This window comes from Diabrotica virgifera, chromosome 2, assembly GCF_917563875.1.
Source record: "Diabrotica virgifera virgifera chromosome 2, PGI_DIABVI_V3a".
NCBI lineage: Eukaryota > Metazoa > Arthropoda > Insecta > Coleoptera > Chrysomelidae > Diabrotica > Diabrotica virgifera.
Window position 1 is genome coordinate 263,298,301 of NC_065444.1, and position 18,811 is coordinate 263,317,111.

Here is an 18,811-nt window from a genome sequence, read left to right on the forward strand (position 1 = left end):
TAAAATAGTTTGTGTAATTTGTGCAGAAAAATAAATCACAGAGTGTTCGCTGAAGAAGAACCCTGCAAAGCTTCTATGAATAAAATCAAGACGATTTCCCTTTAAAATTAATAAACCTATTCTAGCTAGTTGCACTCTTATGCCATGAACAAAGCCATCCTTGTATATATCGGGAAATAAAACTTGGCAGGATATTATGCGAAATTTTTTTCGTAACCAACTGGAATCTCTTTCTCTTATATCTTCAGAGCCAACAGTATTTCCTAAATTTTTCTTTTCGTGATAGAAAATGTCGTATTTTATTTCTACAAATCTGTTATAAAGATTAAGTAATTTAAAATCATCTCTGATTTGAAATTTGTCGTAAAATACAATTTCTGCCAACATCCTCAAATGGAGAGGGACGATGCTAAAGGAAGTATCTCCATCAATAATTTTATTCTTCCATCCTTTTAGTAAATTCCTAGCAAACTTATCAAACTTTATATCATCTACATAACTCCTTAGATTAAGACTAGGGGTCAAAGGCTCCGTAGAAATACTTTTTATTGTGTCGTTTATCTCGTTTGCATCTAAAATAATTTGCAGTTCTGTTACATACTCGGAAATTTTTTTATGTAACTCTTGCACATTGTCCTCTTTAAAAAACTTTAAACTATATTTCCAAAACTTACATAAAAATGAAGTTTGCTCTTCTTCATCTAAAGGCTTAAGCAAAAGTGCCGGTGTTTGAAGAGCATTTTCAAGCATTTCCTTTTCATGGAAACGAGACGTCACATAAATTTGAGTAACATTAGTTTGTACAAGGCTTTTAATCAATGTAATCGTTTGTTTTGAGTAAGTTGGACTAATCTCATCAAAGCCATCGAACAAAACAACAACCTTAGGAATCATGAATCTTTTTGGTCTCACTTCTAAGCTAAATTTTAAGAGGCGTTTCTGAAAAGAATCTTTTACAAAATCGTTGGGCGTTGCCATTTCTGTAAAATAGTCAATTGCACAAGCAACATCTTTTTCTGTGAATGTAATTTCTCTTAAAGATGTAATTTTGTGTCTAACATCTTTGTCATTCAGTTTTTCTTTATTAAATGCAAAATCATTCAGATTGATTCTGATGACCCACAAAGAATTCGATTGTGTCAACATTTTTTGTGATAGTCCTGTTAAGAACGTAGATTTTCCTACTCCTGAATTGTTAGAAATTATTACTATTTTGCTTTTTACATTTGTAGGAATGCTAAAGAAATTTTCGTGAAAATAATGATCAGTGCATATATAGTCTTGGTCAATCTTGTTAAAAATATTATCAAGATTACCCTTAGATTTTTTCCAAAAGATATTATTGTCTTTACAATCCAACCAATGTAGCGCTGTTCCTGTAAAGCTATTGTTCAACTTGTAAAATGCTTTTTGTTTAAGTTCTTCTCTGTCGTCTTCTTCACTTTCTTTATACCATATTATTCCTGTAGTGTATGATTCGTTAACATTGTATTGATGAATAAATATTTTCGAAGCTCCAAATTCGTTTAATGTTTTTTCATTGACTCCAGTAATGAAAAACAACTCCTTATCGGCTTCTTTGAAAATGCTCTGGTGAATTCTTTGCATGTACAGGTTTCTTTCTATGTAGTATTCTTGGATATAATCATTAAAATAGAAAGCATCGTCATTTCCTATCTCAATAATTTTTCCTTCAACTAGCATTGTTAGACTCTGGTTGTCAAATATTGATCGTGCAGTTTCATGATTTATAAGTTTGTTAAAACAAACTGGAAAATTTTGAAAAGAGCATTTTCTTTTTAATAAGTTACTTTGTGATTGTTCAGTTAGATCTTGAAAGTCCGTTTGAAGTTCTTCAATTCTAACGTTATTATCGTGATTCAAATTTATAATTGAATTGTCGTTTTTATTGAGTATGAAAATAACCTTTTTCGAGTTGTTTGTATGTCTTTCAATAATGGTTTTAAATTTATTAAACAATTTTCTCCATACACTGTTGTCGACCAACAGTTTATTCTGGTATTCAATAATTAACAAATGATGACTTTTCTCCGATCTAAAAGAATCTATGACAAGCTGTCGTATATCTTTCAGAAGGAGTGTCCTGAGTCTTAAAAATACAAAACTGTCATGCGCTCTAAAATTATTAGAGTTCTCTAAGGTCTGAAGTAAATGAATGGAGGCCAATCGCGATGAATCTGCCAATAAAAATAAAAAATGTTTGTTAGATTTTAAAAATTCGCTGACACAATCAAGATCGTTTTGGAAAGTTATGTCTAGCGCTTTTAATTTTTCGGGATAAGCTTTATTTAGGCCAGATGCCATCAGAGTATGAATTTTTTTATTTAATAAGATAAAAAATTGTTTAACTTTATCGTTACCGAGAAAGTCACTACGTCCTTTAGAGTATTGCTTAAAAAAATCAAGAATTTCTTTTTGAAACGAATGTGTCACTAAATCAGCATTTAGCAGTTGGAATGTTACTCCCAGTTCCTTACTTAAAAATATATTCAACTCATCAACATTCGGATAATTCGTTATAATACGAAACTTATCAATAAATTCTTTAATATTACTATCAAATTTACTATCATCTAATAACAATGATATTGCTACCGTGTTAGTAATCGTATTCTGACACTTCTCTTGTACTAAATTTTTTGTCTCTTCTATATCTACATTAGGTGATTTGAGAGTTTCTAAAGTTTTTGTTGAAAATTTGTTAGTTATTCCCGCACTATTAATTTCACTGCAAATGTCAGATATTGTAAGACATTGTGGCACTTTCTTTAAAAAGTTAGATAAATTTTCTTCATCCTTGATAAGCAGGTTACATTCTTGGTGTAAGCGACTGCCAAGAGTAGAGACTGTTTTTAGATACTCTTCCATTTTGCTTTCTTCTTCTTTTACTATCGTTTCAATTTTTCCAATGGTGGTTTGCAAATTACTGACCAATTTGTCGAACGGAAGTTTTGTTGTACTCTTCCCTGCAAATACTTTATCATCTGAAATTACATCTTTTAATGCAAATATACGTCTTGAAAGTTGTTCTAGTAATGTTTTTGTTTTTGCTGAAACCATTTCTAATTTTACGCTGTTTATTGTATCTATTATAACAGATTTGTTTTCCAATACTTTTACTGTTGACAAATATTCTTCTATAGATGGAAAATTTTCACAATTTTTGGAAGTTAAAACATTTTCTAACAAATTCATTTTCATAAATTTTAACAAGTCGTCTTTAACGCTTGGACAAAATTTGTATTTCAGTGCATCTGTGCTTTCTTCTAAATATAGGATTTCATCTTGTTCAATATCGTCTTCTATGAAGTAATTTTTCCATTTAGCGATGTCTTCGTTAATTTTCTGTGCAGTAACAGTTAATGTGCCATCTATTTTGCGTTTATTGCTCTCTCTAAAATCAAAACTAGTGTTTGTGCATAGATCCAGTTCTTCAAATTCACTATCATGATATTCTGGATTTGATTTGATTTTACAGAATGACAAAAAATACTTCGGCACACTGTATTCTCCTTTGTCATCCTTAGTTAATTTGTTTACCGTAATTTTATGTTTTTCAATGTCTTGTTTGTGTTTGGCTTGTAAAAACCGCCATCTGCAGCGGATATCTTGTGTAGTTTTTCTGTATTTAATAACAACGTCATCAAATTTTTCAGCAATATCCAATTCGGTAGCAATATCAAAATACGCGTAATTATTTTTTAGAGCTCTGTAAGTGAATAACATTAAAAGTAACAACTGATATACGGTTCCGTGTAATGAGGTTTTTAAACCTGAAGACGCATATGACGTACTTGCAGTAGATAAATTTGATTCTTGATCATCGTCGGAATCCTCTGTCAATGTAGAAGTATTACCTTGAATAGACGTGGAGGCACATTGTGGGTAGTTTGGGACTGAAGCTTCATGTAGTAATTTTTCAAAGTTGGACCAATTGGAAAATCTTCGTGAATTTCGTTGGATTGCTTCTAATACTGATTCACCTTTGTTGTTTGTAGCAGTAGCATCCCATGCAGCATTTTGAATCAAGACTGTGGCTACGTTTATGCGATTCTTTAAAACAGCCAAATGAAGAGGATTATTTCCGTTATTGTCAGTAACATTTAAATCAACATCGGATTCAGTCAACATGGCTACTATCTCTGGACGATCAGAAATGACTGCGTAATGAATAAGTGAAACGCCATTTCTAACTTCGTTCAAATCGGCTCCATTTTCTATAAAATGCCTAACTTTATATTCATCACCTTGTTCAGTGGCATCAAATAAGTTACAAGTAATATAATTATTGTCCTCATCTGAATTATGGTCCATTATGTTATCTTTTTTTCATTGAAAATCAAGCCATCTAAATATTTGGACCTAAAAAACAATAATTTGATACTCTTGATATTTGATGGATTCGACCGTTACTTGATGGAAGTTCATTTTATCTAACAATAAAACACTGAAAACGTTTGTTTTCTATACTTCCACAAAATTTATTACAACTATCTGACTACACCTGTTTCGGCAGAGTGCCTTTCTCAAGTGATATAGTTTACAATGTGTTTGCCTTTTTAAGTCTTTAACTGAAGAGGTTGAGGAGTGGGGAGCTGTTTGTCTCGAGTTGGTCATTCAGAATTATATCTGTATTTTTCAGTTTATTAATTCCATAGATTCTAAAAAAGATAGCTTAAGGCCTTTATTTTGAATATGCAGAATTTGAAACTCTTCATAATCATTCTTTCAATGAAGAGTTTCAAATTCTGCATATTCAAAATAAAGGCCTTAAGCTATCTTTTTTAGAATCTATGGAAATTAATAAACTGAAAAATACAGATATAATTCTGAATGACCAACTCGAGACAAACAGCTCCTCACTCCTCAACCTCTTCAGTTAAAGACTTAAAAAGGCAAACACATTGTAAACTATATCATTTGAGAAAGGTACTCTGCCGAAACAGCTGTAGTCAGATAGTTGTAATAAATTTTGTGGAAGTATAGAAAACAAACGTTTTCAGTGTTTTATTGTTAGAACTCTTGATATTGTTTATGAAGGTATTTAGGAACTAACACTCAGATAGTTGTAATAAATTTTGTGGAAGTATAGAAAACAAACGTTTTCAGTGTTTTATTGTTAGAACTCTTGATATTGTTTATGAAGGTATTTAGGAACTAACACCAGAATGTTATAGTAGGGGAGCAAAGTATGCTAAATGTGCAGTCACTCGAGCGCTTTGGGGACCTATTGGGTTGTGAAGAGTAGGTCCTAAAACCAAAAAAAGTTAAGTAAAGTTTTTCTTTTTAGTGGGCGCTTGCCATTTTTTAATTTAATGTTTCATTTCCAACAATATTTTTTCCTATTATAGTCCCATCTATCCATAATTCTAAAAAATGCTTATGCTTATTTTTATGTAAAGAATCCAAATCTCGAATAAAAATTTGGGGCTCCTATTTAAGATTTTAAAGTAACCCCCACCCCACCTCCGTGGGGGGTCGTGTTTGGTACCATTTGATAAATTTTTCAAAAATATTGATTAATATACAGTTTTTCGATCTAATGTTTATTTTGCGAAATATCGCGGGATTTGTATTTAAAATTTTAAATTTACCCCCCACGTGTTCAATATTTTTGAAAAATATTGAACACGTATTTTTTAGTTTTTCGATCTAACGTTCATTTCGCGAATTATTCGCTTTTTTTGTGAAACTTTTTAACTCACCCATCTGCTTACGACCCGCTCAAATCGTCAGATTTTTGAAATATACACTCTTTCGCATGTGCTTAAGTTACCTTATCTTAATCTGACAATTTCGAATATTTTTAAGGATAGATTTTATTTTTCGGGCCCCCCTTGACGAACTCCCCTGTGTTAAGAGCCAATATATGGTAGAGGTACATCTGCAGGGCACCAGGTTTCTCCCATATGATAATCTGACGCGCTCGAGTAACTGCAAAAATCCCCGCTTGGGCTCCCCTACCATTATAAGCCAAAAGTGCTTTTGGATTATAATAACAGAATTCTCTGTTAAACAACAATTTAACGAAGAAAGAATAATAAAACTCTTTGGATTGGTGACAAGGGATCGGGGACAAGTGAAGCTGCCATAGTGTCATCATGTGAACAAGTCAAACCATAGCTCAGATGTTACCTAGGGCGTATTAATGAAATATTTTAAACATCCATCTTTAAGTTCGCATTTTTAATCGATGTTTTCTTGACGAATTACTTGTGAAGGGTTTTTACCCACATATTTTTGTAATACTGTATCTTGGTGGTTAGCATGTAAGATCACGTAAGCACTGATGATAATTGGTCAACCAATCGAAAACTAGTTCTGTGATGTAGCCCTTTTTAGGGATTTCAAATATATACCTTTTATAAAGGATTTTATTGTTTTTTGTATTACATGGTATACAGCCAATTACAGGAAAACTTTTTCCTTGTGGGTTTAAAGAAGTGATCGTCAACCTTTGCTAGAAAAGGGAAGAAGATTAAAGATTTCCTATTTACAATTAGCCGTCGCGTCGGTTTGAAAAATATGTTCAATCTTTATATTTCTGTTAAAATCTTGTATTGTAATTCTAGTATCTGTGTTAAGACATTGTTAAGACATTTTAAATAATAGTCCCTTCACTCACGGAAAAATATTTCAAAATCTCTAAATTTTAAAGAACCGCCTAGTCCACAGTACATCGTTCTTTTTGGAAGATGATTAGAAAAGTCTTAAAAATGGTTGGTTTTAACTGCGCACTGGCGGATCCAAGGGGGGTGTCACGGGGGGTCATGACCCCCCCCCCATAATTGTAAACCCACGTATACTATGGTTGGAAAGACTAAGTGACCTTGCCTCAGAGAAAGGTAATTAAATCACCCTCAAGACCCATGACCCCCCCCCCCCCAAACAACATTTCTGGATCCGCCACTGTAACTGCGTCGTTTGAGCGAGTCTACCACTGAAAAATTCTGGGTGCAGGTTGGAGGCCTTTCCGCACGCCTCACGCCTAAACCTGTAGCTCTAGCGCGGTTAGGTTTTGTTTGCAAAACTATAAAAATTTTAATTTTAATCCAAAGATTATACGTTAAAATAAAATAAATTATTTTTGTCGGACAAAAAAGGGGCGCGATCGTAGAGTCCTACATCCGCAATATGTTATTCTAGCGCGACAAAACTCTTAATTTTCAATTGAAAGTACTTAATATGTATTTAAATATGTATAGTCCGTTCGCTATAACTTTTCCCATGCGGTACGATTCATTTTCAATCAAATTAAGTCAAAACAGAAAGTGAAACGTACGCCGATGTGTGTAGTATATAGTATACAGTATACAAAATGTATATACACATCGACGTTCGTTTCAATTTATGTTTTGACTTAATTTGATTCAAAATTAATCCGCATGGGAAAAGTTATAGCGGACGGACTATACAGGGTGTAAAAAAATACAGGTCATAAATTTAATCGCATATTCTGGGACCAAAAATAGTTCGATTGAACCTAACTTACCTTAGTACAAATGTGCACGGAAAAAAAGTTACAGCCCTTTGAAGTTACAAAATGAAAATCGATTTTTTCCAATATCTCGAAAACTATTAGAGATTTTTTATTGAAAATGGACATGTGGTATTCTTATGGCAGTAGTATTTTAAGAAAAAATGATAATGAAATTTGGACACCCCATAAAAATTTTATGGGGCTTTGGTTCTTTTAAACCCCCCCAAACTTTTGTGTATGTTCAAATTTAATTATTATTGTAGCGCCATTAGTTAAACACAAGTTTTTAAAAACTTTTTTGTCTCTTAGTAGCTTTTCCAAAAGTCAGTTTTTATCGAGATATTTGTCAAATCCACCACATATTTGTATATGGTAAAGTACGATTATGGAGACTTGGTAACTAATCCGTTCTTTAACGGTAAAATATTGCAAAACCTCTAAATTTTAAAGAACCGCTTGGATTGACATGAAATATGGCATACACATAGCTAACAAGTCAAAGAAAAAAAGTGATATTGTGCCGATATGTGCTTTTACCCTGGGGGTGAAAAAATATTCGTCCAAAGAAAGTCAGGAAATGGATAAACTGGCTAATTTTAAGTAACTTTCGTTCTATACAGTTTTTTCACTAAGTCAATAATTTTCGAGTTATTTGGCAGTGAATATGTTCATTTTTTCAACAAAACAACCACGTTTTTAGACGGATTTTCGCAAATAACTCAAATAGTAAGTATTTTGTCGAAAAAACATTCTTAGCAAAAATATAGCCTATAAAAATTTTTTAAAAATGGTGTATATGTCACGTCTCTACACCTAGTAGAAGCAGAGTTATAGCTAATGAAAAATAGGTTCATATTCGTCAAATTCCAAATGGAATACTTTAACGTGAAATAACCAAAAATGAAGCACATTTCGGGGAAAACTCATTACGACTTATTTAAAGTGTTTAAAAAAAGCTTCATTTTATTTTATAAAAAAATAAATTCTAGCATCAAAATTAAACAAGTTACGCTCAAAATAAAGTTAGTCCCTTTTGGTTTTGGTAAAAAAATCGAGAAAATCGCCCCCAAATTAGTATCGTAAATGAACTTAATCGTTATGACTTCACAAGTTTCTTGACTCGTGTATATATTGTTTATATGATCTGTAAGTTTCATCGGTTCAAAGTCCTTATTATTGAAAGGGCTGTAGTTAAAAGGGGTTGAACGAGTCACTGATCACGAATGTATGCAAATTTAGAAACACCAAATCTCAATAAATTTTTGTCTAACAAAAAAACAAAAAAATACATGATATTCAGAAAAGCAAATCTGACTTTTTTTGTTTTTCGAGATTTTTGGTATCTCTAACAATTTTTAAGTTATTTTGAAAAAAAGCATATTTTTCAAAATTTAAATTTTTAAAAATTTTACTTTGAAACCAAATTTTTTCAAAAATAAGCACTTTAAATCGATGAAACTTACAGATCATATAAACACAACATAAGTAAAATAATTTGTGGAGCGGTAACGATTAATTTCATTTAAGTTGCTAATTAGGGGGTGGTCTTCCCGATTTTTTTTTGCAAAAACAAAAAGGAACCAACTTTATTTTGAGCGTAACTTGCTTAAATTTAATGCTAGAAACTTTTTGTAAAAACAGAAATAAAGCTTTTTTTAAATACTTTAAAAAAGTTATAATGGGTTTTTCCCAAAAAGTGCTTAATTTTTTGGATATTTCACGTCGAAATATTCTATTTTAAATTTGGTGAATATGAATCTATTTTTCATTGGCTATAACTCTGGTTCTACGAGATCCAGAGACCTAACGTGTACACCATTTTTTTTTACTTTTTTATAGGCTATATTTTTGCTAAGAACGTTTTTTCGACAAAATACTTACTTTTTGAGTTATTTGCGAAAAACCGTCTAAAAATGTGGTTATTTTGTTGAAAAATGAACATCTTCACTCGCAAATAACTCGAAAAGTGTTGACTTAGCGAAAAAGCTCCATAGAACAAAAGTTACTTAAAATTAGTCAGTTTACCCATTTCCTGACTTATTTTGGACATATATTTTTTCACCCCCAAGAGGGGGTGAAAGTCACCCCCAGGGCAAAAGCACACATCGGCACAATATCACTTTTTTTCTTTGACATGTAAGCTATACGTATGCCAAATTTCATGTCAATCCAAGCGGTTCTTTAAAATTTAGGGCAAAAACCGTGAAAGAATGGACTAAATAATATGAAAATTTATTTATGATTTACATTTATAAGTATATTTTGAACCATATTAAAAAAGAAGCCACATCTCGCTAAAAGATGCTTTATCAAAAAAAATACAAGGAGGCAAAAAAGTTTTAAAAACACTGTGTTTAACTAATGGTACCGCAGTAATAGTTTAATTGGAACGTACACAAACATTTGGTGGGTTTAAAGGAACAAAACCCTCATAAAATTTTTATGTAAACATATTAAAAAAGAAGCAGCAACTCGATAAAAACTGCCTTATCGAAAAAATACTAAGAGGCAAAAAAGTTTTAAAAATATTGAATTTAACTAATGGCACCACAATAATAATTTATTTGGAACGGGCACAAAAGTTTGGGGAGGTTTAAGGGACCAAAATCCCCATAAAATTTTTATGGGGTGCATAAATTTCACTATAATTTTTCTTTAACATGTTTTTTCGCACTAACTCTTTCTAAACGCGCCTAACCAATACTCTGAAATTGTTCAGAAAGTGAACTCGCTCAAACGAAGCAGTTAAAACCATTTTCAAGACTTTTGTAATCATCTTCCAAAAAGGCTGATGTACTGTAGACTAGCCTGAATTGTCACCGCTTGAAAGTACCCCGCACAAACTTTATGGAAATTAGTTCCCAGTGGATTTAGTTTATACTTTGGGAAAATACTCTGTGAAGCATTGTGATGAAAAGTTTTAATGGGCACAACTCGATCGTATGGAGGATTTCCAAGATATAGAGGCACAAACTCGGAAAATTATAAGATTTACTGGGTATTCCAATTCCCTGAGTTACTGGTTATCTGGCAACATGTAGAAGTTTGGATCAAGGAAAAGTACTAGTAGTCTAGGATTTTTTCCTGGCTATCCAATGGCTACTTTTACTTTGACCTTGACCTTCAACGGACGTCATCTTCTAGAGTTTCGAGGGTTTTCGGCATTCAATTGATATAAACAGATTACTCATGGGTTTTTGGGATCACTAAATACGAGTATGCCATTAGAATTGAGCTCCGGAGCACGTAGTGAACAGGGCCACTGCAAGGGCCGTCATCTTCTAGAGTTTCGATGGTTTTCGGCATTTATTTGATGCAAATGAATTACTAGAGGGTTTTTTTGAGGTTGGGGGCTGAGTACCACCCCTTCTCGGAAGTAAAAAACATTATGTTTAAAGTAAGTCCGGAAGTGGATAAACTAATTCTAAGCAACTTTTTCTATGGAGTTTTTTCACTAAGTCAATCCTTTTTTAGTTATGTGCGACTGAATATGTTCATTTTTCAACAAACAAAACCACGTTTTTCGACGGTTTTTCGCAAATAACTCAAAAGTAACTATTTAATCGAAAAAAAATACTGGCAAAATATAGCTTATAAAAAATTGAAAAAAGTGGTGTGCATATGAAATCTACAGACCTCTTAGAACCAGAGTTATAGCCAGTGAAAAATAGATTCATATTCACCAAATTTCAAATAGAATATTTCGACGTGAAATATCCAAAAAATTAAGCACTTTTCGAGGAAAACTCATCACAACTTTTTATAATGTTTAAAACAGCGTTATTTTTGGTTTTTTTTTTAAATAGTTTTTAGCGTCAAAGACAAGTTACGCACTAAATAAAGTACGTCTCTTCTTTTTTTGTAAAAAAAAATCGTGAAAAGCTCCCTCTAATTAGCACCCCAAATGAAATTAATCATTACAGCTTTACAGTTTACCTTATAGATGTATTGTTTATATTATGATCTGTAAGTTTGACAGGTTTAAAGTGTTTATTGTTGAAAAAATTTGGTTTTAAAGTAATTTTTTATTAATTTTGAAAAATGCATTTTTTTTTAAATAACTTAAAATCTATTAGGGATACAAAAAATCTTATAGAGTAAAAAATGTAGATTTTGCTTTTCTGAATATTTTGGATTTTTTGTTATTCTGTAAAACAAAAATTGGTTAAGATAGGTAATTAAAATAGGTTAATTTGCATAGGTATACTCGTGATTAGTGACTCGTTCAAGCTCTTTCAACTACAACTCTTCAAAAATATGCACTTTGAATCGATGAAACTTACAGATCATATAAACACAACATAAGTAAAGCAACTTGTGAAGCGGTAACGATTAATTTCATTCGGGATGCTAATTAAGGGGTGATTTTCACGATTTTTATTACCAAAAAAAGGGCCCAATTTTATTTTGAGTGTAACTTGCTTTCTTTTGTTGCTAGAAACTGTTTTAAAAAACAAAATATAAAGCTTTTTTAAACACTTTAAAAAAGTTATGATGAGTTTTAGACGAAAAGTACTTAATGTTTTGGTTATTTCACGTTGAAATGTTCGATTTGGAATTTGACGAATAAGAACCTACTTCTCTGTAGAGAATAAGAACTCTGCTTCTACTGGGTCTATAGACTTCATACAATTATTTTGGTTTTTTTTTAAATAGTTTTTAGCGTCAAAGACAAGTTACGCACTAAATAAAGTACGTCTCTTCTTTTTTTGTAAAAAAAAATCGTGAAAAGCTCCCTCTAATTAGCACCCCAAATGAAATTACAACATTACAATTAAAACACCTACACAATTTTTTTCACTTTTTTTTATAAGCTATGTTTTTGCTAAGAATATTTTTTCTTTTTTGTTTTTGCCTAGTTATTTACGAAAAACCGCCTAAAAACGTGTTTATTTTTGTTGAAAAATGAACATATTCACGTGCAAATAACTCGAAAAGTATTGACTTAATGAAAAAACTCTATAGAACAAAAGTTGCTTAGAATTAGTCAGTTTATCCACTTCCGGATTTATTTTGAACGTATGTTTTTTCTACCCCGAGAAGGGTTGGTACTCACTTTTTTTATTTGCCATATTAGCTATGCGCACTCCAAATTTTATGGCAATCCAAGCGGTTCTTTAAAATTGGACCAAAAGCCTCGAGTTAATGGACTATAACTTTAAAGAAATACGTACCTCCTTGTATTTCATAAATTTCACTTTATTTTTTTATGTAGGTACCTACTTATATGATAAAACTGTCATATCCCTTTTTATTATTAACACAGAATTCTACAAAACCAACATCACATTCACATATTCTTATTTACGAAGATTTATATCGCACCCTTAGTATTAAAAGGGCACATCTCGAAAATTAGCGTTTCTGAGTTTTTGGCATAAATGGGCACAAAACTACTAGTACTACAACTTGGCCTTGACAGAAATTGAAAACGGAGAATATAAAGCAAGTCCCGATATAATGTGACCCTTTCGTACTCCCCTCTCCGCCAACACATCTTCCCGCGAGATAGACCCATTCAGTAAGGTGCCGATGTCTGTCGAAGCAGGTGTGTTAGTGAGCGCTCTCATTACGAGTTGAGCACTTCTATTACAAAACTTGAGGTACGTGTTGTTTTATATTTTTTGTTTTATAAAGGCACATTAAGATTAAATGCTGTATATTTCTAAAACTTCCGAAAATTTATGGGTTTATTTAAAAAGAGTTCTTTATATTACTAAAACTATTGTATGATTTTTGGAACTATATCTAAAGGATTCTTGTTATTACAAAAATATCTGTTTGATTTACAATATCATTGAAAGTTAAATCCTTGTAATACTAAAATAATTCAACGAGTTTCTTAGTTGTGTCCATAAACTACAAAGTTTTTTGGTACTAAGGCCTTAATTATTGTTATTATTTTATGTACTAACAAGTATTAAATAAGAGGGTAACCATATCTTAACCTCTTACAGATACATTGCAAAAAAATTGAAGAAATATGTCATCACGATCGCGAAGAATTATGAACCTTCTTAATGTTTCACATCTACCTGATGAATGGGAAAACAGTTGCGATAAGGACCCAAACGTAAGTTTATAATTTACTAACATGTATAAACTACTTACATATTATTTTGCATTTTTAGGTCAGCAATGAAGAAAAAGAGAACATCCCTTTAAGTTCAACATCAAAACGTTCGTCGAGATCGTCATCTAGTAGTTCCAGTTCGTCTTCTAGCGTCAACAGTAGCAGTTCGTCATCTTCTAGCAGCAGCTCTTCCTCTCGATATTGTTCACTGGAACAAGGACGATTTGTTTCCCATATCTTAAAAGGTAAAGAAATTGAAGCCCAGCCTCAGTCTTTATCATCTAGAACTACTTCACCTTCAATACTAGAATCCACAGATATCGTAATTTTAACACCACGAACTCCAGCTGTACATTACCGTATATCGCCAATGAATTCAGAAGAGAGTGATGCTGATATTAGTGACAATGATCCCACTTATAATGAACATCAAGGTAGAAAACGTTCGCCAAGCTCATCTTCAAGTTCCTCTGATGATGGTACTTCTGAAGTAGTCGCAACATCGCCCAGGAGATCGAAGAAACGTAAAGCTGATCCTACTAAATGGAAGCAAAATAACCAAAAGATAAAACGAAATGCAGGAGAACAATACATTTCTACTAAGACTAGAAACGTTGTTCCTGCGCGCCAAATGAAGAGTCCATGCAATCAGAAATGCAGATTGAAATGCAGCGAAAACTTTGATGAGGCTAAAAGACTTCAACATTTCAAATGTTTTTGGGCACTAGGAGATTTGCAATTACAGCGTATGTTTATAAAAGCAAGAATGGCTTTAGTTGAACCTAAATATAAGTATTTAAACGCTCAACATCCCAGAGCACCAAATGCTGCTTTCTACTTGTACGATGATAACGCCAAAATCAGAGTCTGCAAAACATTTTTTATCAATACGTTGGGAATAACAAGTAAAATGATTCGCACAGTAAGATATAAGACTAACAATTGCAATTCTGTTGAAGAAGATAGAAGAGGCAAACATAATAGTCATAGACGCGTGGATGACAATCTGAAAGAAGATATCATTAGATTTATCAATCTAATACCACGAATTGAATCGCATTATTTAAGAGCGTCGACCTCAAGAGAGTTCATAAGTGGATCGAAAAGTATTACTGACTTGTTTAGAGACTTTCAAGAAAAACAGAAGAATAATTCCCGAGATTCTGGAAAGTTTCATTTGTTTTATGAGATTTTTACTACCCATTTTAATTTGGGTTTTTTTCAACCCAAGAAAGATCAATGCGATCTTTGTTTACAGTATAACAACTCTTCTGCTGATCAGAGGCTTGCTCTCAAAGTCAAATATGATACTCACCTAGAAGAAAAGGAATTAAGCCGAGCAGAAAAAAAGAATGATAGAATGACTCTTGACAAATATAATTTATGCGTTTGCTACGATGTTCAAGCGATAATGCAAAGTCCCAATGGAGAAACATCATCGTTTTATTATAAATCCAAATTGAATAGCTACAACTTTACTTTGACTGTGTTAAATAAATTACCAGAGAATGAAGACGATTTTAAAGGCTATGGTGACGTGCATTGCTATTTCTGGGATGAGACCCAAGGAAAAAGAGGTGCAGTGGAGATTGGAAGTTGCGTTTTAGACTTTTTAAAGAAGGTTTGTGAGGATGCAGGTGAACATGAAGTTAACGTAACATTTGTAACAGATAATTGTTGTGGCCAAAACAAAAATAAATACATAGCTTCTTTATACATGTTTGCAGTCACTACTATAAAAAACTTAAAGGGCATAACTCACAAATTCCTTATAAAAGGTCATACGCAAAATGAAGCCGACAATGTACACATGCTGATACAGAAACAAATATCAAGAGATTTAAAAGCTGGTCCAATCTTAACACCACTTCAATACACCACCGCAATTCAGAGAGCTAGGAAAACGGGGAAACCTTTTATCGTTCATACTTTGAATCATGATTTCTTTTACGACTTGAAAGATTTACAAGTCAAGTGGGGATATCATTTCAACGTTGACGAAGAGAAGAATACCATCGTATGGAATCACATCAAAGTTATGAAATTTACGAAAGGGAACCCATTCTTTTTTCAATATAAGACATCATACAAAGACGCGTTTAAACAAATAAATGTTAGAAACAAAAGAAAGAAAATGTTGGATAATAAAGAAATATCTATCAAAACAGTTTATAGTGCGCCATTTGAGTTAAGTTTAAATAAGAAACAGGATCTCAAAGAATTAATTTCTAAGAGACTTATTGACCCTTATCATGCCTGTTACTATAATAATATGTTAATGTAACTGTTTTCTAATTGTAATTTTTAATACTTTGTTTTATTTTTGAAATGATTTATGACTATTACTTAAACCTGGTGGCTATTTTATATTTCATAGTTCTTTAGCTACTATTCCAGTCGTTAGCTATTCTATTCTATTCAAACACGACTGATTGTAAAAAATGAATATGATAGATCTTAAGCGCTCGCACAAAAGAAGAATGATTTTATGTTGAGAAAATTTGTTAATTTTTTTGTCTAGTAAATTCAGTAATTTTTTGTGAGAACTATTTTAGTTTTGTGTTACATTATAAACGTTAAGACAATTCTGGTTTTTTTTATATGACTGTCCCAAAAAGAGTGTTATAGTTTTTGTTATTGGATTTGTATGCTACATGCCTATTACTTTTTGGTTTTTGAGAATAAAGTTATTTTTTGTGAATATTTTACGATTTAATGTTTTATTAATTCCTTTACAAGAGGCACTTTTATCATTGAAAGTAGTTAAACATTATTATTACACAGCCATATTTAGATTTGTAACTTAAAAAATAGTGTATATTTAATCATTAAAAGGCTTAATTCGTAAGATGCCTTCAAAATTTAAAGAAATTTAGTGGGAGAGGGGCCTATCTTGGGAGAGATTTTTTGAAACGTTTTTTTTTAATTAAATTATTTTTTTTTTCTAATATTTCGATTATCCATTATAGAGTACAAATACTGTAAATTGTATACCTAGATTTTTATTTATCTATCTTTTCAGATAAAAATGTTATAGGTGAGTAAATGAAAACGATGAAGTTGCTTAATCTTTAATCTCGTTTTCCCAAAAGTAACGATTTTCGAGATGTGCCCTTTTAATACTAAGGGAGCGATATGTTCACGTGTTTTAGACCTCTGTCTTCCATAATCAGTTTCTAGTTCGCGCCATTTTGTATATACAAATAAAAATAAATTCCATATCGCGGTTATACATCCTAGAGATTGTGCAAACGAGAGTATTTTGTTTATATGTATATACAATGTATGATAACGTTGTTCTTGTCCTTGATTCTTGAGTTAACATACTCATATATATTCTATCGTATTTGCAATTTTTATGGATGTCTTTGTGAATGAATTTTAATTTAAACCTATAGTCAGAGAAGTTTTTCTGAAATTATTTTCTTCTGGCATCCTAGTTTTTTTACATCTAAACTAAAACAACAAAAAAAAAAATGGTTCGATGATGATTGCCTAAAATCCATAGCAGAAAGAAATATGGCTAGAAGGAACATGCTACAAAACCCCTCGCATAACAACAATGAAACGTATAAACAGAGAAGAACAGAGACAAGAAAACTAATTAAAAAGAAGAAGAGGGAGTATCAGGAACAAATAATCAGAGATATAGAAGAAAAACGAATGAGCAAACAAGCAAGACAGTTCTTCACAGGAGTTTTAGAGATCAAGACCGGGTACCAAGCAAGAACAGGAAACTTCCTTTAAAACGACAGCCGGCAGCTTATCACTGATGACAAGGATATCCTAAAAACCTGGAAGGAATACTTCTATCACTATTAAACGACTAATCTAGCAGAAATACACCAAACATAGAAGTATATACAGCTGAAATAGAATACCAATACCCGACATACGAAGAAGTAACACAGGCAATTAAAAAACTTAAAAATAATAACGCACCAGGTAGCGGTGGTATACCCGCAGAGTGCTTAAAACATGGAGGAGAAACGTTGTACAGTTCTATATACAAGCTAATTCAAGACATTTGGCGAGAAGAAACGATGCCAGATGAATGGAAAGAAGGGGTTATTGTACAAATCCACAAAAAAGGAAACAAAGAGCAATGTACTAACTACCGGGGAATAACACTCCTAAACACCACCTACAAAATCCTTTCAAGCATCCTGCTAGAAAGAACCAAAACATACACAGAAGAAATCGTTGATTTAGACCGGGTATAGATATTCACAATAAAACAGATAATGGAAAAATGCTGGGAGTTTGATCTTGAGCTTCGTCAGATGTTCATAGATTTTAAACAAGCATTTGATAGAGTAGGGCAGGGCTAGACTGTGGACAGCGATGCAGGAACTTGGCTTTCCAAAAAAACTAATCAAGTTGATACGGATGTATATGGAACGGTTACGATGTAAGGTGAGAGTTAAACAGCAATACTCGGAGACATTCGAAATAAACAATGGACTAAAACAGGGAGATGCACTTTCACCACAACTTTTGTATTTTGAATAGTATTTTGTATTTTGACAACGGCACCCGATTTGGGCGTCGAAACGTTAATAAAAATCATTTTTTAATAATATTGTGGCTTATTTCCCATTATAAATAGTTAAAATTCACCACAACTCTTCAACTTAGCTCTGGAACACATAATCAGAAGAATTGAAAAACCAACTACAGTATTTCATCGAGACGGGCCAAACTTACTATAGCATTTGCAGACGATATCGATAACAGGAAACACCCAATTAAGGATGAAGGAGACTTTCGTGAGGTTCGAGAAGGAAGCAGAGAAGATGGGGCTCCTAATCAACGAAAACAAGACGAAATATATGTATATGAGCCGCAATAACCAAAGCAGAGACAGAATGGGTCAGAACATCACCATCGATGACTTTAACTTTGAGAGTGTTAGAGAATTTAAGTATCTTGGAACAACAATAACTGAACACAATAACGGATCACAAGAAATAAACAATAGGATACAGGCCGGCAACAGATGTCTTTTTGCCCTCCAAAACCTTATAAAAATCGAAACAACTAACAAGACGTACGAAGATACAAGTGTATGAAACAATCATACGACCCGTTGTGATGTATGGAAGCGAGGCGTGGACGATACAAAAGGCAAACGAAGAAAGACTACGCGTTTGGGAAAGAAAAATCCTAAGGAAGATCTTTGGGCCTGTGATGGATGAAGCATCAGGGCAATATAGGATAAGAACTAGCAAAGAGCC

General features: G+C 32.4%; 3 protein-coding genes across 4 annotated transcripts in view; 2 read left to right on the plus strand and 1 right to left on the minus strand.

Annotated features, from left to right (window-relative positions):
* LOC114333656 (ubiquitin-protein ligase E3B) overlaps positions 1-18,811 on the plus strand; it is a 144,651-nt gene that overhangs the window by 83,902 nt on the left and 41,938 nt on the right. The gene's annotated exons all lie outside the window — the stretch shown is intronic.
* The window catches only part of LOC114333655 (uncharacterized), a 42,211-nt gene that overhangs the window by 20,444 nt on the left and 2,956 nt on the right, over positions 1-18,811 (minus strand). The gene's annotated exons all lie outside the window — the stretch shown is intronic.
* LOC126880613 (uncharacterized) lies at positions 12,885-15,912 on the plus strand. The gene is made up of 2 exons (XM_050644604.1): positions 12,885-13,574; positions 13,633-15,912. Exons 1-2 carry the CDS (start codon positions 13,485-13,487, stop codon positions 15,856-15,858), a joined length of 2,316 nt encoding a protein of 771 aa, XP_050500561.1. The 5' UTR covers positions 12,885-13,484; the 3' UTR covers positions 15,859-15,912.

Coding starts and splice junctions, on each gene's coding strand:
- LOC126880613 (XM_050644604.1), top strand. CDS start 13,485: ATGTCATCACGATCGCGAAGAATTATGAACCTTCTTAATGTTTCACAT. Junction 13,575..13,632: donor GTTGCGATAAGGACCCAAAC/GTAAGTTTATAA, acceptor TTGCATTTTTAG/GTCAGCAATGAAGAAAAAGA.